This window comes from Eptesicus fuscus, chromosome 18, assembly GCF_027574615.1.
Source record: "Eptesicus fuscus isolate TK198812 chromosome 18, DD_ASM_mEF_20220401, whole genome shotgun sequence".
NCBI lineage: Eukaryota > Metazoa > Chordata > Mammalia > Chiroptera > Vespertilionidae > Eptesicus > Eptesicus fuscus.
In genome coordinates, this window is record NC_072490.1 from 12,899,921 (window position 1) to 12,927,246 (window position 27,326).

At 44.0% G+C, this 27,326-nt stretch overlaps 1 protein-coding gene and 1 non-coding gene across 5 annotated transcripts in view; one reads left to right on the plus strand and one right to left on the minus strand.

Annotated features, from left to right (window-relative positions):
• Positions 1 to 6,660, minus strand: part of CNOT10 (CCR4-NOT transcription complex subunit 10) — a 52,963-nt gene extending 46,303 nt beyond the window's left edge. For all 4 annotated transcript variants that reach the window (XM_054729808.1, XM_054729809.1, XM_028130518.2 and 1 more), the window contains exon 1: positions 6,579 to 6,660. In XM_054729808.1, coding sequence (XP_054585783.1) covers positions 6,579 to 6,600 — 22 coding nt within the window. In that variant the 5' untranslated portion in view covers positions 6,601 to 6,660. The remainder of the gene's footprint in view (positions 1 to 6,578) is intronic.
• A 7,588-nt stretch (positions 6,661 to 14,248) lies between these two features.
• Positions 14,249 to 14,387, plus strand: LOC114228658 (small nucleolar RNA SNORA29). Its single transcript, XR_003614798.2, has one exon. It is a non-coding gene; the product is annotated as a small nucleolar RNA SNORA29 (small nucleolar RNA).
• Positions 14,388 to 27,326: the final 12,939 nt, after the last annotated feature.

Below are 27,326 nucleotides of genomic sequence, written 5' to 3' on the forward strand. Positions count from 1 at the left end.
CACACATAAATATATATATATATATACATATATAAAATATATTTTTATTGATTTCAGAGAGGAAAGGAGTGGGAGAAAGAGATAGGAACATCAATGATGAGAGAGAATCACTGATCAGCTGCCCCCCACATGCCATCCTGGGGATGGAGCCCACAACCCAGGCATATGCCCTTGACCGGAATCGAACCCAGGACCCTTCAGTCCACAGGCTGATGCTCTAGCCACTGAGCCAAACCAGCTAGGGCTGGACTTCATATTGTTTTTTACCTTATACACTTACTAATAAAAAGTTTTGGGTGTTTTAAATAAAATAAAAAATACCCTTGGCTTAAAGTTTTTCCATTTTTTACTCAGTCTGGCTCACAATTTCAAAACCCCCCTTTAAGTATTCATCTCCTGGTTTCGTATTATTCACCTGGTCCTGTCTTTCCCTTGTTCATATCATCATCAACCTTTCCCCATTCAGCCTACTACTGCCATCCTCATAGTCCAAATTCTCAGATAAATTCTAATCTAGGATTTTGTTTTCTAACTCCAGCCACATTCTCCTTTCAAATAACTATCAAAAGTAAAGTAAGCCGAAACCGGTTTGGCTCAGTGGATAGAGCGTCGGTCTGCGGACTGGAAGGTCCCAGGTTCGATTCCGGTCGGGGGCATGTACCTTGGTTGCAGGCACATCCCCAGTGGGGGGTGTGCAGGAGGCATCTGGTCGATGTTTCTCTCTCATCGATGTTTCTAGCTCTCTATCCCTCTCCCTTCCTCTCTGTGAAAAATCAATAAAATATATTAAAAATAAAAAAAACAAACCAAGTAAAGTAAAAAAATGATACTGGTTTTAGCCTTTGCTGGTGTGGCTCAGTGGTTGAGCATCGACCTGTGAACCAGGAGGTCATGGTTCGATTCCCTGTCATGGCACATGCCTATTGATCCAATCAAGGTTGCAAGCTCGATCCCCAGTAGGGGGTATATAGGAGGCAATCCATAGTTGTTTCTCTCTCTCTCTCTCTCTCTCTCTCTCTCTCTCTCTCAAATTAAAAAAGATATTGGTTTTATACGGCCTTTATGTATCATATAGGGACACAAACCTTGTGAACCTTCCACTGCCCTTCAATCTCTGGCTTTGGTTGATGCCCCATCTATCCTCGGACACTCCTCCCTTTACAATTTGGTTGAAATATAACTCGGGGTGTGAGACTGCTGGCTGATCAGTCACTGAGAGGCCACTCAACCTAGAAAGACAGGTAAATTTGTTCCCAGGGGGTGAGTCTTGACCAATTGGAGACAAAAACAGAAGGAAGCTAGACAGATAAATTACCCCTTTTTTCTTTCTCACGTGCAGTTTCTCCTGGAAAACCTTTCAAAAAAACCCCACACGCAAGTGACCGACTAGGTCTCTTCCCAGCTCCAGGTGAAACAGTGGCCAGGGATGGAATGTTCTGCATCTCCCTCTGCCTTCCTTCCTCCTCTCCATCCCCTTCACTACCCTGGACTTGCACTTTCCAAACAAAAAGTTAGCTCCTTAATTGGGTTCTGCTTCCCAGAAGATGGGGGCTAAAATACACACCTTATCTTCCGTTGATCCTCACAAGCTACAACCCTGTGAGGTAATTAAAAAGCTACGAGGAATAAATTAAGAACTATTAGCAGCCCTATCTTATAAATGAAGAAACTGAGGCTCAACGAAGAACCTTTCCTGAAGAGCAAGGCTTTCTGCTTACCTACCATACCAATTAGTCACAAATCCTGCCAGTTTTACTCCCTAATAAACATTTCCCATACCGGCCTCTCCTCTCCATCCTACCACTACCCCAAAGTAACAGTCGTCGGCGTTTTAAAAAACCAGGGTCTGAGATGATCTCACTTAAACCATTACCAACTCTGTGCAGTAGATGCCATTTTTATTCTACACACAGGAAAACTGAGACATCACAAAGGTTTCTTAAAATGTATCCAGGTCTCACAAATACCAAGTGGTGCCACTCGAATGAACCCGGGCTGTCTGATTTCAAACCCTATGTTCCTAACTCGTCACCGATCGTCACCTGGCTTAGTTAAACCATAAATCAGATCACATCACGCCCCTAGATCCGTGGTCGGCAACCTGCGGCTTGCAAGCCACACGCGGCTCTTTGGCCCCTTGAGGGTGGCTCTTCCACAAAATACCATGGCCTGGGCGAGTCTATTTTGAAGAAGTGGCGTTAGAAGGAGTTTAAAAAATGTGGCTCTCAAAAGAAATTTTGATCGTTGTCCTGTTGATAGTTGGCTCTGTGGACTAATGAGTTGGCTGACCACTGCCCTAGCTGAAATCTCCCAATCGTTTCCCATTAGTTAGAAGGAATTCAATTTTTTTTTTTCAAGGCCTGACGTAAGCCATCCCCTGGCACACCTCTGACTTCATCTCTTGCCATGCTTCCTTTGCTCACTATGCTATCATCTGCATCGAGTGCCCCTCTATCTGCCAGCCATTGCTTTAGGTGCTGGTGAGCGAGCTCAGCTAACACAGACAAAGCCTCTCTCCTCAAGGGGTCTCTGAACACAATTCGCCATGTGTTTCTCCCTCTACCTGGATCATTCTTTCCCCTTTTGGCTGGCTCTTTATCTTTAGGGTTTCTGTTCAAATGTGATCTCTAAGGGACCCGTTCCTTCTCTAACCCATCTATTCAAAGTAGAGTCTTGCTCTCAGTTATCCTCCATCCTCTTACTCATTTTTCTTCACAATATTTATCACAACTTAAAGTCATAATTATTTATTTTGTTTAAATGTATATGTCTTTCTTGCTACCATATAAGCTCTAGTGCCTCGCTGAGCAGGCCATTGGTGAGCATTAATTTAATAATATCATATCTACTGGTCTTAGATCGTCTCTGGCCAGTCTTGGAATCTACCCTATACCATAGCCGGTGTGATCTGGTCACTTACCTTCTTAAATCTCTCTAGATCCTACGGGCTTCTTTTCTTACCTAATGAAGAGCAAGAACACAAGACCTTCCATGGAAAGGGCCCTGGGCTCAGGAGCTCAGAGATGAAGAGCATATCAACTAGATTTCTGAATGACGAGCGTGTTCACCAGACAGAGAAGAGAAAGCTCAGAAGCTCAAAAGAACACAATGCTTTCCAGGAGAGTAATTTCAGATGTGAAGAGCTAGGTTTGCTGATATAAAAACATGCACTGAAAATAGTTTGTAAGAGCCTTACAAATGACATTACTAGTGAGGTTTTGATGCACACAAAAAAATGGTACTGTCTTAGGAAGTTTATAGATAGAGGGGTGGTAGGATCCAGTTAGTGTTTTAGAAATAAATGAAAAGGCAGCCCTGGCCGGTGTTGTTAAGTGGTTAGAGCATCGGCCCCAGGATGGAAGGATCTTGGGTTTGATTCCTGGTCAAGGGCATGTAACTGGTTTTGGATTCGCTCCTTGCTCCCAGACAGGGTGCATGCAGGAGGCAACGATGCGTTTCTCTCACATCGAAGTTTCTCTCTCTTTCCCCCTCCCTCCACTCCCTTCCACTCTCTCTGAAAAGAAATGTTGTTGAGGATTGACTACAACAACAAAAAAAATTTTAATGAAAAGATGGCAGTGAGAAGAACAGACTAGATAGGAAGAAACAAACATCAGTCAAGAGGTTTCTTAATGTGAAACAGATCACATAAAGAGATAAAGGCCAGAATCTCAGAAGCTGAAACAGGGATGGAGAGGAGAACAGAGATATTCAAGCGAGCCACACTAAACACTCATTTACTTAATATAAATCCAACCTCATTATCAAGGTAGGAAGTTTCCTCCATCATGGCCTACAAACTTAAAGCAACAACCCCCTAATCATTTAGAAACTTATCCCTTTTTTTTAAATAATATATTTTTATTAGTTTCAGAGAGGAAGGGAGAGGGAGAGAGAGAAACATCAATGAGAGTCATTGATCAGCTGCCTCCAGCACACACCCTACCAGGGACCTAGCCCACAACCTAGGCATGTGCCCTTGATGGGAATTGAACCTGGGACCCTTCAGTCCACAGGCCGACACTCTTATCCACTGAGCCAAACTGGCTAGGGCAGGAACCTATTCTTCAACTATACATCCTATCTAATAATAGACAAATATGCAAATTGACCGCACCTTCACTACACCCAAGCCACGCCCACCAACCAATCAGGACGAGTATGCAAATCACCCCAACAAAGATGGTGGCTAATTTGCATATCAAGACAGTGTCGAAAGAAGCCAAGAGCTGCAGAAGGGAGTAAAGCTTCGAAGAAGCAAGCAAGCCGGGGGGGGGGGGGGGTGGAGGAGAAGGGAGGAGCGAAGTCAGGGCCGGGGGCGAAGGGAAAAGCAGGCGGGCTGGCAGAGAAGGCGGGGCAGGCGACAAGGAAGGAGCGGAGGCGGGGCCGGGGGCGAGGGGAAAAGCAGGCGGGCTGGAGGAGAAGGCGGGGGCGGGTGACAAGGGAGGAGCGGAGGCGGGGTAGAGTGCAGCAGGAAATCCTATTGCAGGATTTTTCCTGCAACGGAAACGCTAGTATTATATATAAAAAGCCAAGGCCCGTCGTGACCAAAACAACCGGATGGACAACCGAACACAGGCTGCGTGGGGTGACAAGACTGGCAGTGGGGTTAGTGAGGGACGACCAAACGACTGAACAGCAGGCTGCATGGGGCTACCAGGCCGGCAGGGGGTTAGTGAGGGACGACCAAACGACTGAACAGCAGGCTGCATGGGGCAACCAGGCCGGCGGGGGGGTTGGGGGGGGAAGGTGGGGGCAACCAGGCCAGTGGCGGGGATGGCAGTTAGGGGTGACCAGGCTGGCAGAGGGGGGCAGTTGGGGGCAACCAGGCCGGCAGGGGGGGAAGTAAGGGGCGACCAGGCCGACGAGGGGGGGGGCAGTAAGGGGCAACCAGGTCGGCGGGGGGGGGGCGGGGGAGTTGGGGGTGACCAGGTCGGTGGTTGGGGGGGGGCAGTTGGGGGCAACCAGACCAGCAGGGAGGGCAGTTAGGGGTGATCAGGCAGGCAGGCAGGTGAGCAGTTAGGAGCCAGCGGTCCCGGATTGGAGAGGGTGCAGGCTGGGCTGAGGGGACATCCCCTCCCCTGCACAGATTTCATGCACCGGGCCTCTAGTACATATTATATAGCTCTTCACAGATGGGAGTGCCATTATAACTGGTCTGTCTTTAGCAGACTAAATAATAGGTTCTCCTCAAAAGCAGGGAGGATGCCATATCCATTTCTTCAATATCTAAGGCAGCACCTGGCACTCATGAAAGAATGTATGAAACAAGTAGAAGAATGCTTTATGACTGAGATTGGACTTGAAAACTAGATGAGCTTTAGGCCTAAAACGGTCATTCCGGGAAGTGGTATGGTATGGTATGGGTTATCAGGTATGGTAAACCTGGGAAACAGAGACACTGTCCTAAATTAAGAAGACTGACGTTGGGCCTATTCCCTGCCTGAAACATTCTCCCCATCCACACATCCCTATTTCCTATGGCTCACTGCTTCATTTCATTCAGCTGTCTGCTCAACTATCACCTCATCAGACGCTTTCCCTGACCAGCCTACTTAAAATCCGATAGTACACTCTATTATCCTCACTTTCTAAACCCTTTTTCTGTTATTTTAGTAGGTTACCGAAGGGATCCTCTAGCGGTTTTATTTACCTGTACCTGTCTGAGGATGGACTCACTTTATTTCAAATCAAGTATATCTGTCAGTTATTAAGATCAGGACCTACTAAAACCTACAGCACACTGAGATTTTCTTTTCCTTTAAAAATTAATTTCACCGTGAAGTCTAAGTGCTGACCACCTCTAACTCCTCTCGCTTAAGTTCCTTCCAACAAAACCTGGATGCCACAGAGATCATTACGTTCTTACTGGAAACATAGGCCGCCACACCGTCTCAGAGGTAGGCAGGGGAGAATTTTGTATTCCTTAATGCAGAAGATTCTAGGAATGGGGCAGGAATTCAACAAAATCGATATTAAAGTAATCACAAGGAACTAGGGGGAAAACAGGTTCCAAATGCAAGATGTTAGCACAGACCAGAGTGGCACACTACAATTTCAGGTGTACTTAAAGAAGTGCCTTAAAACACAGTTAGTTACATAGGACCTCGCTGACCAGAGGCAGACTGCGCCCAGGTGAGTCTCAGCTGAGCCAGGGGGTCATTGAGGCAGCTGTGTGTTTCGGGAAGCATTTTCCCTGCTCTGCCTTCACTCTGGGAAGTCGAAAAGTATATGAAACAGCTATATAAATTTAGGCTTTTTTAGCCAGAGATATTCTGGAGGAGCGGGGGGCCGGGGGACAGGGGTGGGGGCGCAAAGGCAGTCAGTAGTGACTTCAAGCTGTACTTGGGCGAAAAGACTATTGGACCTGGAGCCCCAAGACTCACGTGAGCAAGGGCTGAGGGAGGGGAAGGGGGAGAGAAATGCACGCCCCAATTAAAGCCGCCCTTGAGTTCTTACCCCCTATTCCCCACTCGGGGCCCCCGCGGCCTCAGCGCACAAGGTCTGCACCCCCCCTAACTCCCCCCCCCACCCCCGCGTGTACCGCCGTCTCAGCGCGCAGGGCGCGGGCGCCTCACCTGCAGGCTTGTCTGCAGCCATCTTCCCGCCTCGGCTCGGGGTCTTCCCTGCAGGTGGCGTGGCCTCGACTCCAGCTGCCCGCCGGCCGCAGTCCTGGAACTCTGAGGGCGACTCTGTGCCCACCACGGCTCTGGGCGCCGGAGTTCCGGCCCGGACGGGAGGGTAGACCGCGGGCTGAGGAAGTGACGAAGGCTAGTTCGCGTCGTCTAGCAACAGCAGCGGCATCTCCGCCCTGGCGGCTACACTGCATCCTGCCATGTACTGCCTCCGCCCGGCGGAGTCCCGGCCACGCTACTTCCGGGGGCGTTGGCGGCGTGGGAACTGCGGGGGCCCCGCCCCGCGCCGGCGCCCCACCTCCTGCGGCGTCTGTGCGCGCGCGCGTGCCTCGGAGCGTGTGCTGGGGAGGCTGGACGCGGTCTGCGCGCGACTGGCTTCCTTTTGCTCATCCTGGTTAAAACACGTAAGGGTCAGAGCTCTTGTCCTTCGTTTTACATAAAACCACCAAAGCCGTACCTGACTTGATGTGCTAAGCATTGAACCTTGCACTTGACCTTACTTGCTGATTGATTTCCCACGACTCTGTAAAGAAAGCACTATTGTGGTTTCCGTTTAAACAAAACATTTTATTTTAGAAAAGTTTTAGACTTACAGAAAAGTTGCAAAGATGGCACAGAATTCCTGTATACGCCTCACCTAGAGTGCCTGTTGTGGACATCTTAATTATTAAGTTACTATGGTACATCCATCACACCCAATAAAACACCTTGATTGGTACATTACTATTAACTAAATCCCAACACTTTTTTTAGGTTTTTGCCATTTTTCCTTTTCTGTTCCAGGAATGGGATACCTACCACATTACATTTATCTGTCATGTCTTCTTAGGCTATTCTTTTTTAATACTTTAATTTGTCTCAATTTTTTAATTGAGGTGTAATTGACATACCACATTATATTAGTTCCAGGAGTACAACATAATGCTTTGATATTTGTATTTATTGCAAAATGATCACCACAATAAGTCCAGTTAACATCTGTCACCATACATAGTTGTAAATAATTTTTTTCTTGTAATGAGAAAAAAATTTTTAATATATTTTTATTGATTTCAGAGAGGAAGGGAGAGGGAGAGAAACATCAATGATGAGAGAGAATCATTGATCAGCTGCCTCCTGCACGCCCCACACTGGGGATCAAGCTCCCAACCTGGGCATATGGCCTGACCAGGAATCGAACCGTGACTCTCTGGTTCATAGGTTGATGCTCAACCACTGAGCCATGCCAGCCAGGCTAGAAAACTTTTTAATATGAGAAATTTTTCTGTTGTTAATCCTCATACAGGGATTTTTTTTTTTCCCCATTGATTTTTAGAGAGAGTGGAAGGGAGGGGGAGAGACAGAGAGAGAAACATTGATTGGTTTCCTCGCACAGGCATGTGCCCTTGATCAGAAGTGAACCCGTGACCCTTCAATGGGTAGGCCAGCACTCGATCCACTGAACCAAAATGGCTAGGGCTTAATATGAGAACTTTTAGCAACTTTGTCTCTTAGCAACTTTCAAATATGCAGTCGAGTATTATTAACTACAGTCACCATGCTGTACACTACCTGCCATGACTTATTTATGAACTGAAAGTTTATACCTTTTGATCCCCTTCACCCAAGTTTGCTCCCTCACCTCCCACCCCCGCCCCCCACTTCTGGCAACCACTAACCTGTTCTCTGTATTTATGAGCTCTTTTTTTAAAAAAATTACTTTTTAAAGATTCCACATATAAGTGGGATCATATAGTATTTGTCTTTCTCTGCCTGACATATGTCACTCAGCACAATACTCTCAAGGTCTGTCCACGTGGTCGCAAAGGCATCACCTTTGTCCCCCGTCCCCTTCCTGCTTTGGGTATGGTCAGGCGAGGGCATGAGGCTCAGAGCGTGGGCCCACCAAGGGAAGACAAAAAGAATTCCAGGGATGTCAGACCGCAGCCTGACATTGTGAAGTCACTGATCCAACAATGGAACCCCCTGCCTGCAGACTTCTCATCAGTGAGATAATTAATGCCTATCTTATTTGCGACTTCAGGACCATTGGCAGTGCAGTATCTCTTCACATGGCGTGCCACTGTTGTCACAAGAAACCCATTCTGCAGGTTTTTTTTTTTTTTTTTACAGAAAGGAAGGGAGAGGGATAGAGAGTTAGAAACAACAATGAAAGAGAAACATCGATCAGCTGCCTCCTGCACACCTCCCTCTGGGGATGTGCCCACAACCAAGGTACATGCCCTTGACCGGAATCGAACCTGGGACCCTTCAGTCTGCAGGCCGATGCTCTATCCACTGAGCCAAACCAGTTTCGGCCCAAAGGCAGGTTTTTAGATGAAGTTCGAAAATGTAGAGGGAATGACAAGTACACCACCACAACAACCATCTGACAGACAATGATTGTGAAATGCTATGGGTTGTGAGAAGCCTTGCCAAATTCGGAGATGAAAGAAAGACTGTGTTTTAAAATCAGTGAAATGTGGTGAATCTTTCCTAGAAGCCTCTCACCAAAATTTCCCCTTAGTTCTCATTGTGGAATTAGTTGCCTGCCCACCACTGGGAAGTTACTGGCAAAAACAATGAAGTCATTTCCAATGTTCATTTTACAAACATGGCTGCAGAGCTCACTCTTGAACATGCGCACAGTTAAACGAGTTTCTTTAGAATAATGTTGTACCCATATTTTTGGGGGGTGAATTTAATTATGAAACTTTTCAAAATACTCAAAAGTAAAAAGCATAACAAACTCCATGTGTCCATCCCCTTGTTTCATTTTATCATATACTAGTACTCCTTTCATCTATCCTTTCCTCCTCGTTATGTTTTGCTGTTGGAGTGTTTTAAAGCAAATCCCAGACATCATATAATTCACCTCTAAACACTTCAGTATGCAACTCAAGAAGAAAAATCCAAGTATTTTCTTGCTTAACCACAATGCCATGATCACATCTAACAAAATTAAAAATATTTCTTTTAATATGCAATTACCAAGCCATACTCAAATTTCCTCTATTATATGAATTTTTTTGTAATTTCTGTTAAGATCATTTTGATTGTTATGTCTCTTATATTTCTTATAAGCCTTTTAACTCTTACATTTCTCTTAATCTAGAACAGCCCCTACCCTTTTATTATTTCTTTCATTGACTTGATGAAATTAGGATCCAATATAAGATCCCTCCTTTAAGATCTGGTATGTTTCCTTGTGGACTGCATTCTTTATGCTCCCTATTTCCTGTGGACCACAGGTCAGCTCTAAAGGCTTGATTATGTTATGATTCAAACATTTTTCCCCCTGAGAATCCTTCCTAGGAGGTGCTTTCTTCCTCAGTGTACTTTTTGCATCTGCATCAGAAGGTACATAGTGTTGGTTGTCTCACTTTTTGTGACATTAGGATTGAGCCTTGCCTCCAGATAGTAACAGCCTGATTTTTATACATTTCCTATCAGCCTTTCTCCTAGGGGTTTTAGAAGCATTAATGACCACTGCTCGAATCACTAATAATTGAAATAATTTTCTAATTTGGACACTCTTGCATTTGTTAACTAGAATCAGGGCTGAGTGCCTTCTTACATTTTATACTTTAGGCACCCACTCACCTTTACCTTACTCCCGGCCCGAGGCAGAATTCTTCTGTACTGAAGATCTTTCCCTTTTCCATAGGGATATTTGGTTACACTGAAATTCAGTTTACACCAGAAAGGCAGGATGAATGTTTAGTTCTTTCCCTATGGTTATCAATTTTCAGAGGAATAAGTTTTATGTTCCAGAAATCTGCAGGATTATTTCCTTTCTGAAAAATTATCTGAATGCATGGCTTTTTATATATTCATCTAGAGGCCCGATGCACGAATTTGTGCACCAATAGGGTCCCTCAGCCTGGCCTGTGGGATCAGGCCTAAACCAGCTCCCTGATATCCTCCAAGGGATCCTGGATTACGAGAGGGCGCAGGCCAGGCCCAGGGACCCCACTGGTGCATGATCAAGGCGGGGACGGATGCGGGAGGTTGGCCAGCAGGGGAGGGAGCACGGGAGGGCCCCAGGGCATGTCTGGCCTGTCTTGCTCAGTCCCGATCAGCAGGACCCCAGCAGCAAGCTAATCTACTGGTCGGTGCGTCTGCCCCCTGGTGGTCAGTACACATCATAGCAACTGGTCAGCCAGTTAACTGTCTGCCCCCTGGTGGTCCATGCACATCATAGAGAGCGTTTGAGTGGTTTTAGCATATCATTAGCATATTATGCTTTGATTGGTTGAACAGCTCACTGGTCAACTGGACACTTAGCATATTAGGCTTTTATTATATAGGATGTTTTAGCCAATTGCAGTTCTTCATCTTTTTGAAATTAAAATTATTCCATGTGTGTCTTTGGGAGCACACAATCCTAATGATTGTTATTATAATTCTACCATGCTGTTAATCCCTTAATTTAGCTGTTGTTGTTGTTGATGTGTTTTAGATATCTTCTCATGTTCACCAGTTTCTTTGCTCAGCCTCCCTTCTTTAAAAAAAAATAGCTATATTGAGATATAATTAATGTACCATACAATTCACCCATTTAAAGTGTACAGTTTGGTGAGTTTTAGTCTATTCACAAAGTTGTGCAACCATCACCACTAACTCCAAAACATTTTCATCACACCCAATAGAAACTCTGTACCCATTTAGCAATCATTTCCCATTCCTCCTAACCCCCAGCCCCTGGCAATCACTAATCTGCTTTCTGTCTCAAAGTGACCATTTGAGGATCTGTTTATTCTGGATATCTTATATAAAGAGAATCATCATAAAATGTGTACCTTTTGTGATTGGCTTTTTTTTCACTTAGCATAACATCTTCAAGGTTCATCCATGTTGTAGCATGTCATAGATGTCTTTCAGATTGTTCACTGCAAACATATCTATAATAATAAAAGTGTAATATGCAAATCCTGTGGTGATTGCAGGCATCCTATATAATAAAAGGCTAGTATGCAAATATTCATCAAAAATATTTTTTTTAAAAAAAGAAAGTATTACAGATGTCCCCCTTTTTTTCCTCCATTGACCTGCTCCACCCCACACCTGTCCCTCATCCGGGGTCTTCACCATACTATTGTCTATGTCCATGGATTATGCATATATGCAAATAAATTATTTGGTTAATCTCTCCCCATCCACCCACCCACTCCACCCCATTCCTGCAACCTTGATGAATTGGTTATTAATTCTAATGGTTTTCCAGTTAATTCCTTAGGATTGTGGATACTCCAGGTAATTAAAAAGGCGTTCTCTCTTATGGTGATTTTTCTTTCCAGAACCTGCTGTCTCTCATTCCAGTCCAGCCTTCTTTGGGAAATCCCAGTTTATTAGGCAGGTCTGTACCTGTAAATCCAATTGTGAATTGTTTCAAGTTCTTTTTGTGTTTAGGACTTCTGGGCCATTGCAAATTAAGAGGTGAAGTTAAGCAACTGTTTTAAATGTCCCTGCATTATCAATGATAGTTAAGAAGTTCTTTGAATGTATTCCAACACACAGGAGGCTGGTCTGCCCAAGGCACATGGGAATTTTCCAGGAGCCTCATTTTCTCACCAACTGCGTGTCGGCTGTATTGATGAATGTCTTACTTGGCTCCAATTGAAGGAAAGCCAAGCCCAATTACCCCACTGGGTAAATCAAACAGGTGTTACACACCTAGGGGAACCAGAAGGAAATGAGCAGAGTCAGAAAACAGCATAATGATCAGCAGCATTTTTTTTTTTTTTTTTGGATGGAGTAAAATGCTAGCTTCAGTACCGAAAAAAATCTCACCACAGGGGCGTGTGTGCTAGTGGTGGGGGTGAGTTGTAGATGGAAATACACTCACCATCTACAGTAAAATTGGGTCACATTAGGCCTTTAGGAAGCTCAACTCTTCCCCCTAGGCCCAGCCCTCTGTGTGTCTATGTCAGCCAGGACATAAGCTGGGCCAGTGATCCTCATCAAACCTGGGGTTAAACAATATGCAGCAGTACTATCGGGCACCATTCAAGTACCCTCAGCATGAACAGTGTTCATTCCTCACCCTCTCCGACGTCAGGTAAATCCAGCCTGGTCCAAAACATTCCTGAACTCAGAGCTGGGGACCTAGAACAAGGCTCAGTGCCCTGGAGCCTCTGGATCATCCAACAGATCCTTAGACCAGACGAACAGTTTAGCGGCATGCATCTAGTGTCAAAACATAGAATCCTCTTTCACCATCCATATTCAGGAAATGCCTCTCATGACCTCTGACGGTTTCCATGGCTACCACCTGTCCCAAGACCTCATCATACTAAGCTTCAAAAGTGGCCTCAGAAATGCCCTCCACGGTCCCTGGTTCTATACCATTCTCACACATGTGGCTTGCACTACAGATGTATTGGACAGCGCCAATTTAGACCTCTGTGACTTTGCTTGTATAGAGGTCTAACTTGAAAACAGAAATTTACCATTGACCAGTAGGTGGCACCCTGTCACAAATTATACTATATTGAGGGTAGGCTCATTATGACAACTGTCTTTGTTTGAGATTGCCCCATCCACACAGGAAAATGCCCATCTCATGTGACTCCTCCTCAGTCCAGCCTGTCTAGTCTCAGAACTTTGTCAACGGGGAGTATGCCTTCCACCTTTGCCCTTTCATTTATCAATAAGACGGAAGGGAGAACAATAGGATCACAAATCCTTTTCCTTAAGTGGTCCAAGAAGGTCCAGGCCACACTATTTATAGCAGCAGTGCAAATGGAAATAAACCAAGATAGCTTCTCCTGTGGATTTGGTTGTTCTGGCTCCTTGCTACTGTTGAACATCCTGTGGTGATTGCAGCCATCCTATATAATAAAAGGCTAATATGCAAATAGACCAAACGGCAGAACGACCAGTCGCTATGACGTCCACTGACCACCAGGGGGCAGATGCTCAGTGTAGGAGCTGCCCCTTGGTGGTCAGTGCACTCCCACAGGGGGCAGCGCCGCTCAGCCAGAAGCCAGACTCATGGCTGGTGAGTGCAGTGGCGGTGGTGGGAGCCTCTCCTGCCTGCATGGCAGTGCTAAGGATGTCCAAGGGCTCCCAGACTGCAAGAAGGTGCAGGCTGGCCTGAGGGGACCCTCCCCCCCCCCCCCGAGTGCACAAATTTCGTGCACCGGGACTCTAGTATTTCATAAACCTGGATGCAGCTGGACCTTGCTCTATTGTAGCAAACGCTGGGAGGTCCTAGCCAACTCTCCCTTCATCTGGTCCCAGTGCACTTGCAAACTGACAAGGCTTGCTATCTGATTTCCTGTCATGGCATTTGGCTTGTTTCATGTTCCTACTATTCTTGATTCAAAGCATATTTTTTCTTTATTGCAATATGTGTCAAAGCCTCTGTACTCTACGGGCCACTCTGTGAAGGGTGTTGCCCCTGGCAGAATATTATAAGATGTAGAGGATTTTAAAGTAGGGAAAGGGGGATTGACAGTCAGGTTAGTTAGTAAGACACAGCAGCCCTGCTAACTCATGAGGAAATCCCCTGCTGGTTTGCAGTCTGCTTAGTTCTTTTAAGGAAAAACAGAAAGTGAGAAACTGGCAAGGTGTGAAAAGAGACTTAGTGTTAACCTACTTTGGGCTTGTGGGATTAAAAATAAGGATTTCTTTCCCTTTGACTACCACATATTCTCCTAACAATAGATTGCAGTGGTTATGCTTATGGGATAGATTATAATTGCCATGATCTGAAAGGGGGGATTTATTTGTGTCCTCTACATATACGAAATGGTTGAACAAAAACAACAGTAATAACAGCAACAAAACAATTCTTTCCTTCTGATCACAAACCTCAGGTTTTTCTGTAGATAGCAATTTGTACACACAGTGCAGAAACAACATAAGGATCTTGCTTTATTCAGAATTTGGCAAATAAAACGGCAGTGACTGAGGTTAACGATGTGAAGTCACTGGGCAAACTAGACTGTCACCTGGACCCAGCATAAGAAGGAAGCTAGCTAGTTGATGATATCAGGAAATGAAAAGCCACAGATCAGTGGGAGGAGGCACAGTCCATGTGGAATAAAGGAACATAGTGATGAAAGGAGGACATGAGAAGCAAGTGTCCTGAGCCTCACACATGATTGTCCTTCTTAAAGACAAATATATTATGACTGCTATTTACATCTAGGCCTTCTTTTCTTTATCTGTGAAATAAGAAGGTTCAACTACAGAATGTAGGGGAAAATATGAAAGACATTGAAATGGAGCAAAATGATAACTAGGTGCCTGCAATAGGAAAACAGGCAGAAATTCCAAACACTATCCAAACACTCCTGGGTTATCTGATTCTATGGAGTATCTGTGCCTTTCATTGTCTAGCAGCTCTTTTTTTTTTTTTTTTAATATATATTTTATTGATTTTTTTACAGAGAGGAAGGGAAAGGGATAGAAAGATAGAAACATCTGCCGAAACCGGTTTGGCTCAGTGGATAGAGCGTCGGCCTGCGGACTGAAGGGTCCCAGGTTCGATTCCGGTCAAGGGCATGTACATTGGTTGCGGGCACATCCCTGGTGGGGGGTGTGCAGGAGGCAGCTGGTTGATGTTTCTCTCTCATCGATGTTTCTGGCTCTCTGTCCCTCTCCCTTCCTCTCTGTAAAAAATCAATAAAAAAAAGAAAGTTAGAAACATCGATAGAGAAACATTGATTCAGCTGCCACCTGCACACCCCCTACTGGGGATGTGCCCGCAACCAAGGTACATGCTCTTGACCGGAATCAAACCTGGGACCCTTCAGTCCGCAGGCCGACGCTCTATCCACTGAGCCAAACCAGCTAGGGCATTGGAGCTCTTTTGTAAGTGTATAGATTGTAGACAACCGATAGCAAAACAAATTATTCTTGTCCAAAGACATGCAAATACATTTCGATATGTGGAAATGCAATTGAATTCCCTCTCTCCCTGTGTTCTTCCAAATTTGTCATGTGTCATGTGTGTCCACTTGGGGCTGTCTGTTGACAGAGTAGCTATGATTACCACACTGGGGTAATCTCAACTAAGACCACATTGCAAGAAATGATGGTGGAGAGTGATTTGGGGTGGGCAGCCTTGAGAGGAAATATACATATGGGAGAAGGAGTTCTGAAGGGGATCTTCACAAATCTGAAATAAATCTTCTTCTTTTTTTTTTTTTACTGTGATAACCTTAAAAATAAAAAGCCAAAGTGAAAGGCTACAGATCTTTATTTGCCATCAAAGAATAGCTATTTGGGAAGCACTGATTCAGGCAGAAACCCACATAGGGTTCTAATGATTATGAAGTGCAGGCAAGGAGTATTTATGAAAAAGGGAAGGGAAATAATTCCAGGAGTAGAAGGAAGGAATTTCTATAGGTGCAAATGAGCTAAGTTGTTCTTTAGCTACACATGGTGATGCTAATGATAAAGAATGTCCCTAATTTTCAGTCCTCATAGCCAGGATGTTGGCTTTCTTGTTAACTTTACAAATAGTTGTTTAAAGGTTATTTGCCCAGTTCAAACATTCCAATGGTTTGAGCGGTAAGATGTACAACGTAATTCCTCTGGGATGGCAGCTCTGACTCCATTTTGAAATGGCTGTTTATACCATTTTTTCACAACTGTGTATATTTGAGCTAATTCTATAACCTGGAAATAAAGAATATTTGTAGAAACTGGGTATCTTAACCCAATTCCCCTGAAATGAGAGCTTACCACTAAAGCTTATGGGTAAGTCTTTTATTTGGGAATGTGACTCCAGGAGACATGAGTGAAAACAGGGATGGAGGAAAAGCCAGCACAAGGATGCATCATCAAGTTGATGTCACCAAGGGTGACTGGTTGCTCGGTCCTCTGAAAAGCCTTATGAAATTCATATCCAAATTGTCCAACCAGGGGGAGCATTTGAGATCTTGCTCCCCGGGTTATGCTGTCAAATTTTCCAACTTGGGAATGAAAGAGAAAAACATTTATCTCCCAGGTCCTGTTCCGTATTAATCTATGGTTGCTCCCTCGGGCATTAGCTTCCCTCACTCATAAGTGCTGAACTGGTTTAGAGAAGCCAGGACAGGAAATAAAAAGCTTGGTGAGGTACTTGTTGAAGTCTGTGTGCAAGTGGTCACTACAGCAGGGCTTAAGAGAAAGGCGAGACCACGATAGTAGTGTCTGAATAAATGCTTAGCAACCAGCTTTTAAAGATAGGAAAGAAGCTCTGATTTGTAACGTTGGCCAATATCCATGGTATAAATACTCCCACCAGGGCCAACTTCAAGCCTCCAATGTGATGTCATTGAAGACAGAGTTGGGAAGAGATGTGCACCATGAGCTGGTAGGAACCAGCTCCAGGACACCTCTGGAAAAGGATTTGGAGTAGTGCCTGAGCCTTGCATGATACCCTATTATTCAGATTCTTATAGTTGCAACTCAAATTAGCTTAAGATTTTAGAGCATTTTACACAAAGACGAAATGTATTGGCTCACATGATTAAAAGAGGCAGAGGAGGAATTGACCAGATAGTTGCTCAAAAAATGTAGGTGAGCATCTGTTTTCATCATTTGCCTCTGTCTTCTTCCTACTGGCTTCATTCCCAGGCAGTCTCTTCTCCCATAGTAGCAAAATCAACTTCAAGTTTACATATCAGCTATCTTTTCAAATCTCTAGTGCATTTTTGTATGGAGGTTTCCCCCTCCTTGTCTACGTATTTCATAGATCTGCCATTGAAAAGATAAACAATGATAAAATAAACCCAGTGAAAATGAGCACCATTAGCATCCAGAGTATGGTTATCAAAGTCCATTTCCCACTGGAAAAATAAAGGCTCTTTGAGGAAATGGTTGCTTCTAAATTTGGAATAATAATAAAAAAAAAAGTGTACAAGATAAGCCCAGAACATCCTGTCATATGAACTAGCAAGGAAGCTATCCAAGAACCTGATGTCAAAAGTATTCAGAAACCAAGTTGAAGGGGTTGCACTGGTCAAATGTGAGACAATCTGAACATTAAAAAAAATGCAATGGGCCCTGGCCAGTTTTGCTCATTGGTAAGAGCGTCAGCCCATGGACCGAAGCAGGCTTGCTCCCTGCCCCTGGTGGGGGCAAGTGAGGGAGACAGCCCGTCAATGTGTCTCTTTCACATTGATGATTCATTCTCTCTCTCTCTCTCTCTCTCTCTCTCTCTCTCTCTCTCTCTCTCTCTCTCTCTCTCTCTTTCCCCTCTTCCTTCCTTCCTTTCACTCTCTCTGAAAATTAATGGGAAAAAATCTCCTCAGGTGAGGATTAAAAAAAAATTTAATGAATAAAAAAAATTTAAATCCATGAGTCTATAGTGGTGATCAAAAAATTTTCAGTGACCATTTCAGGATGTTAGTGAACAAGCTCAGTTGGAAGGCTTGAAAATAAAGGTAAAGAATCAGCTATGTATGCTGCCTTCCTGGTCCCTCTACCTGGTACTGTCCTTCTATGTAGCCAAATAGTACGTGCAGAGAACTGTTCTTTATAGAAGTATTCCAGATAATACATGAAGAAGAAATGACCAAGTTAGAATATCACTATATTGTAACTCCTAATGGAATAATGGATATATTATTGATCAACACTTGATCCTACGAGAGACAACTAGTCATTATGTGCCTACTAATGGGAAAACACAATATAATCCATGAGGTAGTCCTACCAAAAGAAAACCAAACCCAAAGCAGATTAAACCTCTAGATCTAACTACAGGAAATACAGAGGGCAGAGGAACATGTTAAATACACCATGAGGAATGCAGTCAGCAAAATTGAGCCAGCACTACTAGAACTTTATTATTTATTTATTTATTTATTTATTTTTATTGATTTCACAGAAGAAGGAACAGGGATCAGTGATCGGCTGTCTCTTGCAAGCCCTCTACTGGGGGTCAAGCCCACAACCTTGGCATGTGCCCTAACCAGGTATCGAACCGTGCATGACCTCCTGGTTCATAGGTCAATGCTCAACCGCTGAGCTGCACCTGACCATGCTGGAAATGTTTTATTTTTTGTTAATCCTCACCCAAGGATATTTTTCCATTGATCTTTTAGAGAGAGTGGGAGAGAGAGGGAAAGATAGAGAGAAGCATCGATGTGAGAGAAACACATTGATTGGTTGCCTCCTGCATGCACCTGACCAGGGCCCAGAAGGAGCCTGAAACCAAGGTACATGCCATTGACTGGAATCTAACTCAGGATCCTTTGGTCCGCAGGCTAATGCTTTATCCACTGAGCCAAACCGGCTAGGGCTAACAAAACTTTATGTAACACTGGAAATATACTATATTTGCACTGTCCAGCTATTAGTCAATATATTGTGCAGACCTATCTGTAAGCCATATTTGAACTTTTCTTTCTCTAAAGCTGTCATAAGAAGCTCTCCATGAGGCCATGGGTGTGGGTTGATGGAGGGGCTGCAATGCAGCAGGATTGGGTGTCAGAGGAGGAGTAGGTGCTGAACAGGTCTGAGCCATCTGCATATATACCTTGTTTATGCCTTCTAGACCTGCTCCAATCTGATCTCTAACCTACCACTACCATTTGATGGCGGATTGCTGCTGCACATGCCTGACTTCATGGTTTGACCTGTCAGAGAGCACCCAGTTCTTTCAGTTACTTAAGTTTCCATAGTCAAGCATTCATCTCTGTCGGGGCTTAGGAGCAAACCAGAAACTTTCTTGAAAGGAGAATGGTTAAACACAGAAGAGGAGATGGCTTTGCTCCCAAAACATACCTATTTATGCTACGATTTTCCTATTAGGGCTCATCAGAGTCTTTGTCTGGTACTTTTATTTACCAAAGAACACTCAAATGCTATGCTGAGTCAAAAGACCCACGTGGCCTGACTGCTGTGACTCAGTGGTTGAGTGTCCACCTATGAACCAGGAGGTCATGGTTCAATTCCTGGCCAGGGCACATGCCTGGGTTGTGGGCTTGATCCCCAGTGTGGGGCATACAGGAGGCAGCCAATCAATGATTCTCTCTCATCATTGAAGTTTCTATCTCTCTCTCCCTCTCCCTTCCTCTCTGAAATTATATATATATATATCCCCAAGTGGCAGGGTGGCATGTACCTCAGCTTGGATTTGCTGCAGAGTGTTTTATGTTCTTTTAAATTAATTACAAATGTTTTGTCAATTACTATTGACATACAATATTATACTAGTTTTAGGTGTACAGCATAGTAATCAGACATTTATATAACTTAGGAAGTACTCACCTCAATAAGTCTAATACCTATCTGACACCGTAAGTAGTTATTATAATACTAGAGGCCCGATGCACAAAATTTTTGCACGAGTAGGCCTTCCTTCCCCCCGGCTGCCGGCACCGGCTTCCCTCTGGCTCACGGGACCTGGGCTTCCCTCGCAGCCCTGGCTTCGTCTGGAAGGTCACCCAGAAGGACATCCGATCTAATTAGCATATTACACTTTTATTATTATAGACTAGAAGCCCAGCGTGCAAAATTGTGCGGCTCCACCCACCCACGCCAGTCTTTGGTCGTTACACTGTTAGGGTCACTGGGTTTTTATAACATAGATATAGATTATACTGTATCGTGTTTTATTATTTTTTTAAATATATTTTATTGATTTTTTACAGAGAGGGAGAGAGAGGGATAGAGTTAGAAACATTGATGAGAGAGAAACATCGATCAGCTGCCTCTTGCACACCCCCTACTGGGGATGTGCCCGCAACCAAGGCACATGCCCTTGACCGGAATCGAACCTGGGACCCCTGAGTCCGCAGGCCGACGCTCCATCCACTGAGCCAAACCGGCCTTGGCCTGTATCGTGTTTTATTATTCTGAGACCACACTCAACACTGGCTTCTTTACAGCAAGTGGGTTGGAGCTACGCACTCAATATGGTATAATTTTGCCTTCAAAATCCAAAGAAGCTAAAATTATAAAATTTCTAAGACAATATAGGCATAAATCTTTATGAGCTTGAATTAGGCAATGATTTGGCACAGCAACCAAAGAAAAAACAGATAAGTTGGAAATCATCAAAACAAAGAACTTTTGTGTATCAAAAGACATTCAACAACAAAAGATAACCAAAAGATATCCAAATGGTCAATAAGCACATGAAAAAATACTCAACATCACTAATCATCAGAGAGATGAAAATCAAAACCATAATGAGATACCACTTCACACCCACTAGGATGTCAATAATAAAAAGAGATGGACAGCCGAAACCGGTTTGGCTCAGTGGATAGAGCGTCGGCCTGCGGACTGAAAGGTTCCAGGTTCGATTCCAGTCAAGGGCACGTACCTTGGTTGTGGGCACATCTCCAGTAGGGGGTGTGCAGGAGGCAGCTGATCAATGTTTCTCTCTCATCGATGTTTCTAACTCTCTCCCTTCCGCTCTGTAAAAAAATCAATAAAATGTTTTTTTTTAAAAGAAAGAGATGGACAATAGCAAACATTGGTGAGAATGTGAAGAAATTAAAATATATATCGCTGGTAGAAATGTAAAGTGGTATAGCCACTTTCAAAAGCAGTTTGGCAGTTCCTCAAAAACGTAAACATAGTTACCATATGAGCCAGCAGTTCCACTCCTAGATATACACCCACGAGAACTGAAGATATATGTTACCCAAATACTTATACATAAATGCTCACAGCAGCATTGTTCATAATACCCCAAAAATGTCAACAACCTAAATGTTTGTCAATTGATGAATGGATAAACAAAATGTGGTACAGTAAGTCCTTGGGTTACGTCGGAGATCCGTTCCTATGGCGCGATATAACCTGATTTTTGCCGTAAATCAGAACCCACCTACATAAGCACCTACGTCACTCACATGGAGCACATGCACAGCAGTAATGAAGTGAAACAATAAAAAAAATTTAAAAGAAAGATAACAATTCCTGACCTTTACTTGTGGTAAATAAATAATAAAAAGCATAAAGCACATATGTACATACGTCGAAATGACGGAACTCTTTTTTATATAAATAAATGGGAGATGGTGACGTAACCACGAAACGACGTACATCAAGTCTGATGTAACCCAAGAACTGCTTGTATATCCATATAGTGTAATGCCATTAGGCCATAAAAAAGAAGACAATACCAAGACTCACGAATAGGCAAATCCATCAATACAGAAAGTAAACTAGTTGTTGCCAGGGGCTGGTGGGAGTGGAAATGTCGAGTGACTACTAACGATATAGAGCAGTGGTTTTCAACCTTCTTAATGCCGCGACCCTTTAATACAGTTCCTCATGTTGTGGTGACCCCCAACCATAAAATTATTTTCATTGCTACTTCATAACTGTAATTTTGCTACTGTTATGAATCGTAATGTAAATATCTGTGTTTTCTAATGGTCTTAGGTGACCCTGCTAGCGGTTCTCAACCTGTGGGTCGCTACCCACAGGTTGAGAATCACTGCTGTAGAGCCTAAGACCATCGGAAAACACAGATATTTACATTATGATTCATTAACAGGAGCAAAATTACAGTTATGAAGTAGCAATGAAAATAATTTTATGGTTGGGGGTTACCACAACATGAGGAACTGTATTAAAGGGTCGCGGCATTAAAAAGGTTGAAAACCACTGGTATAGAGGTTTCTTTTAGGGGAGATGAAAATATCCTGGCGTCAGATAGTGGCGATGGTTGCACAACTGTGAATATACTAAAACCCACTCAATTGTACTTCACTCTTCTTCAATCTGAAAAGAGTTCTTCAGTCTTTCATGGAATTTTGACACCTTTGAAGAATATAGGTCAATTATGTTGCCAAGTGTCCTCTATTTGAGTTATTTGACGTTTCTTCTTGATTAGATTCAGATTAAGCATTTTGGGGCAGAAATGATACAGCTATCTCAATACATCATTTTAGGAAGCACCTGATGTCAGTTTTCCTAATGTCCGTTGGTCCCAATATTGGTGATGTTAACTGGGATCATTTAATAAAGTTGGTGTCTGCAGGTCTTGCCACTGTCAAGTGACTATTCTCCCCTTTACAATAAATATGTAATTTGTGGGGACTGATACTATATAAATAACTTATTCCTCACCAATTTTCACTCACTAGTTTTAGCATCCTTTTATGATTTTCTCAATCCTCTATGGTTTAAAATAACTTGTTCCTACTCAGACTAGAAGCTGTTTAAATATATTATTGTCTTACTCCTAAGTTAATACCAATTCCTCTACAAAAAGTTTTTTTTTTTTTTAAAGTCCTGATACTCTGAATATGTATCTTCTGATCACAAGAGAGGCATTTAGGCTGAGAAAGAGTTTGACACAAAGAATTAAAAAACAGCAGGGTGCATTCTCCTTTCTATTCTCTTGTTTTCAAATGCAAGCTCTGTGTCTAGACATAGAAATAAACACACAATTGTTCAGTGTAATTATATGTATTGTTTATGGGGCTGACTAAGTCTGGTGGGGGAGGATAGACTAACGAAGAGGTTAACACTATTTCTTCCTCCCCACGCAGGCATAGCTTGGAAGAAGTACAGCTTTGGAAACTCAAAATAATGCTTATTAAGCCCATCATTTGATTTCCGTTTCTTGTCCTGGTGATGGTGGGTGCAGATGTGTGGTGAAGCTAGTGGCTCAGGAGACATTCTGGAAATAAAATGCTGCAGGAGCAAGCTATTGGGGCTCCACTGATTGAGGCTCTCTGCATCAGTTCTCTCTGGCTATTTATGCCCTTACCTTCAGCTTTCCAAGCCTGTTTCCTCATCTGAAAAAATGGGAAGGGGTGATAATAATATCCAACTAATTGTTTAACAGATGAAATGAGTTAATACATCTGAAGCACTTGATATGGGCTTGGCACCTAGTAAGAACTCTGTAATGTTGGTTATCATCATTATTATCGAGCAGTTTTAACTGGGCTAAGGTTTATGCAATGACAATTTTTTATTTATTTTTATTTTTAAAAATAATTTGTTTCCAATTATAGTTGACATACAATATTATATTAGTTTCAGCTATACAACTCAGTGATTAGACATTAATATAACTTACAAAATAATTACCCTGATAAGTCTACTACCTGACAACATACACAGTTACTGCATTCTGACTATATCCCCTATGCTGTACTTTACATCCCATAACTATTCTGTAACTACCAATTTGTACTTCCTAATCCCTTCACCTTTTTCACCCATCCCCCAACTCTCTTCCCATCTGGCAATCGTCAAAATGTTTTCTGTATCTGTGAGTCTGTTTCTATTCTGCTTATTTATTTATTTATTTAGTTTTTTAGATTCCACATATAAGTGAAATCATATGGCATTTGTCTTTCTCTGTCTGATTTATTTCACTCAGCACAATACCCTCTAGGTCAGATGTCCTCAAACTACAGCCCGCGGGCCACATGCGAGTGTTTTTGCCTTTTTGTTTTTTTACTTCAAAATAAGATATGTGCAGTGTGCATAGGAATTTGTTCATAGTTTTTTTTAAACTATAGTCCAGCCCTCCAACGGTCTGAGGGACAGTGAACTGGCCCCCTGTTTAAAAAGTTTGAGGATCCCTGCTTTAGGTCCATCCATGTTGTTGCAGATGGCAGGATTTCATTTTTTTTAATGGCTGTGTCATTTCATTGTATATATCCATTCATCTATTGATGTTCACTTAGGTTGCTTTCATATCTTGACTACTGTAAATAATGCTGCAATGAACATAGGGATGTATATGACTTTTCAATTTAATGTTTTGGGCTTCTTCAGAGAAATACCCAGCAATGGAATTGCTGGGCCCTTCTTTGTCTCCTGTTATGGCCTTTGTTTCATTTAAAAAAAAAATATTTTTTATTGATTTCAGAGAGGAAGGGAGAGGGGGAGAGAGAGATAGAAACATCAATGATGAGAATCATTGATCGGCTGCCTCCTGCACACTCCACACTGGGGATGGAGCCCACAACCAGGCGTGTGCCCTGACCAGGAATAGAACCATGACCTCCTGGTTCATAGGTGGATGCTCAACCACTGAGCCACACCGGCCGGGCCCAAGCACTTGTTTATGTTTTTATTTTATTGTTTTATTTTTTTAAATTTCTTTATTTATTAAGGTGTCACATATTTGTCCTCATCCCCCCATTCCCCTCCCACACCCCTCCCCACGGATGCCCCAACTCCCTGTTGAACTTAACCATTGGATAGGCTCATATGCATGCACACAAGTCCTTTGGTTGATCTCTCCCCCTCCCCCTACCCTCCCCTATCCTCCCTTTGAGGCCCGATAGCCCGATCGATGCCTCCTTGTTTCTGGTTCTGTTCTTGTTCCTCAGTCTATGTTGTTCATCATTTCCCCTAGATGAGCGAGATCATATGTCACTAGATATATACTTATAAGAACTGAATGTGAGACGAGCAATAATAGTTATGCTGAAAGGCAGATGAATCAGTCTGTAGTGAGTTTCTTTCTGGACCAACAGTTCTTTTGAGACCCAATTTCAATGTCCACCAGTTCCTTATGTGTACATGTCAGCACTGACCTCTCAGCTCTGGATGGTGGACAAATGGTGGTAACGTAGGTCCGACTCCCTCTGGTTTGGTCTCGGCCGGACCCAGGGGCACGGCTTCACCTGGACTAAGGGGCACGTGGCCTCACCCAGACCCAAGGGGCGCGTGGCCTCACCCGGGCCCGGGACCCAGCCTCACCCGGATGGATCCAGGGGCACACGGCCTCACCCGGACCCAGGATCCGGCTTCACCTGTACCCAGGGGCGCAAGGCCTCACCCGGACTCAGGGGCACATGACCTCACCCGGGCCCAGGGACCCAGCCTCATCCGGGTCCAGTGGCGCGTGGTCTCACCCGGACCCAGGGGCGCGTGGCCTCACCCGGACCCAGGGGCGCGTGGCCTCACCCGGGCCCAGGGACCCAGCCACACCCGGACCCAGGGGCGCGTGGCCTCACCCAGACCCAGGGGCGCGTGGCCTCTCCCAGACCCAGGGGCGCGTGGCCTCACCAGGACCTAGGTGCGCTAGGCCTCACCCGGATCCAGGGACACATGGCCTCACCCGGACCTAGGGGCGCGTGGCCTCTCCCAGACCCAGGGGTGCGTGGCCTCACCCGGACCTGGGACCCAGCCTCACCCGGATCCAGGGACACATGGCCTCACCCGGACCCGGGGGCGCGTGGCCTCTCCCAGACCCAGGGGCACGTGGCCTCACCCGGGCCTAGGTGCGCGAGGCCTCACCCGGATCCAGGGACACATGGCCTCACCCGGACCCAGGGGCGCGTGGCCTCTCCCAGACCCAGGGGCGCGTGGCCCCAAGCACTTGTTTAAATACAGCATGAACTCAGGACTCTTCACCAAAAGCCTATTATGTAGGTTGTATTAGGATCTCTGTTTTGTAGATGAGATATGTCTCAGGGACAAAGAGGTCACAACTAGTAGGTGTGGAACTAATTCAAACTCAGGCAAGTTCATGCTTTTCATCTGCAGGCTGTTTTTTAATATCCAGAAATACAAGAAGGGTAGAACCCAACATCACTAAAGACTTAGACCATCGCAGACGGTCATCAGGCACTTAGGTCTTGGTTTGTGGAGACAGGAACTCGCTACAGGGGTTTGGCACCCTGGGAATTCACTCCTGCTTTGTGGAGCTTGTTTAAACTGGAGCCTCTGTGCAGGTATAAGACATCATTGCTCTCTCTGTACCTATGGGGGTGGGGTGGGGAACAGGCTCCCGGTGCTTTCTAAAAAAATAAAAATAAAAGCTTTAAAAATCCATAGCTCTGAGTATATTCTCACAGATGGAAACAAGCTCACCTCAATTTGCGAAATCTGGCAGCCCTAGGCATTGGCCATTCAGCTCTTCTGCCCCACGTTTCCTTCTCTTGACCCAATTTTTCTTCCAGCAGTTGCTGCAAAACCCTGCCATGAGCAAGTGTAATCTGACAATACCTATTCTATTCAGGTAGCCAGATTTTTTAATAAAAAAAAGTAAAAGCCTATAAAATTCTAACCATGAATTTTTGCTTCAAAATTGGGACCAGTTCTGTATTCTGCCGAGGATTTAAGGGAAGAGCCTAATTTCAATTTAGAGTCATTATTTTAAGAACATCCCTTCTTGATTAAGGCTGCCTGCTTTAGAATCCCAGCTCCACCACTAATTAGCTGTGTTATTTTGTACAAGTTACATGATCTCTCTGGGCTTCAAATTCCCCCATCTAATAAAACCAGGGTAGTACCCATCTAATAAAATCAGAGTAGTAATACTACTTAATTCATGGGATCATAGTGAGGCTTAAATGAAATAATACTTTAAAACAGAACAGTGTCTGGAATGTGGTCAATAATAAATGTTCTTTACTTTTTCTAATCCTGTATTTCCAATTAGCTGTGCGTAAATCATGTTTTGGTGTATTTTAATTACACCCGAGAGGCCATACTAAATGATAAGGCCTTACTAAAAGATAAATTTTTTTGGCATGCAAATAAATGACCTCTTAATCGATTTATTTAATTCTAACAGCCTTTTCCCACAATGCTTTCAAGGGAAGAATGACAGCCCCCCTCACTAGGTGGCGCCAGAGTAGGCTCCCCTAGGGGGAATCTAGGGCCTTAGAGAGCATCCCAACCAGAGTCCGGCTCACCAGCTGCCAGATAGCATCATAGGTGTGGTCAATTTGGCCTGCAAGGAATTCATAACATGTTTAAAAAAAATTTTTTGCCAACATTAAAAAATCAGAAGATTTCATATAAAAGCCAGATATCCAGCCAATCAAT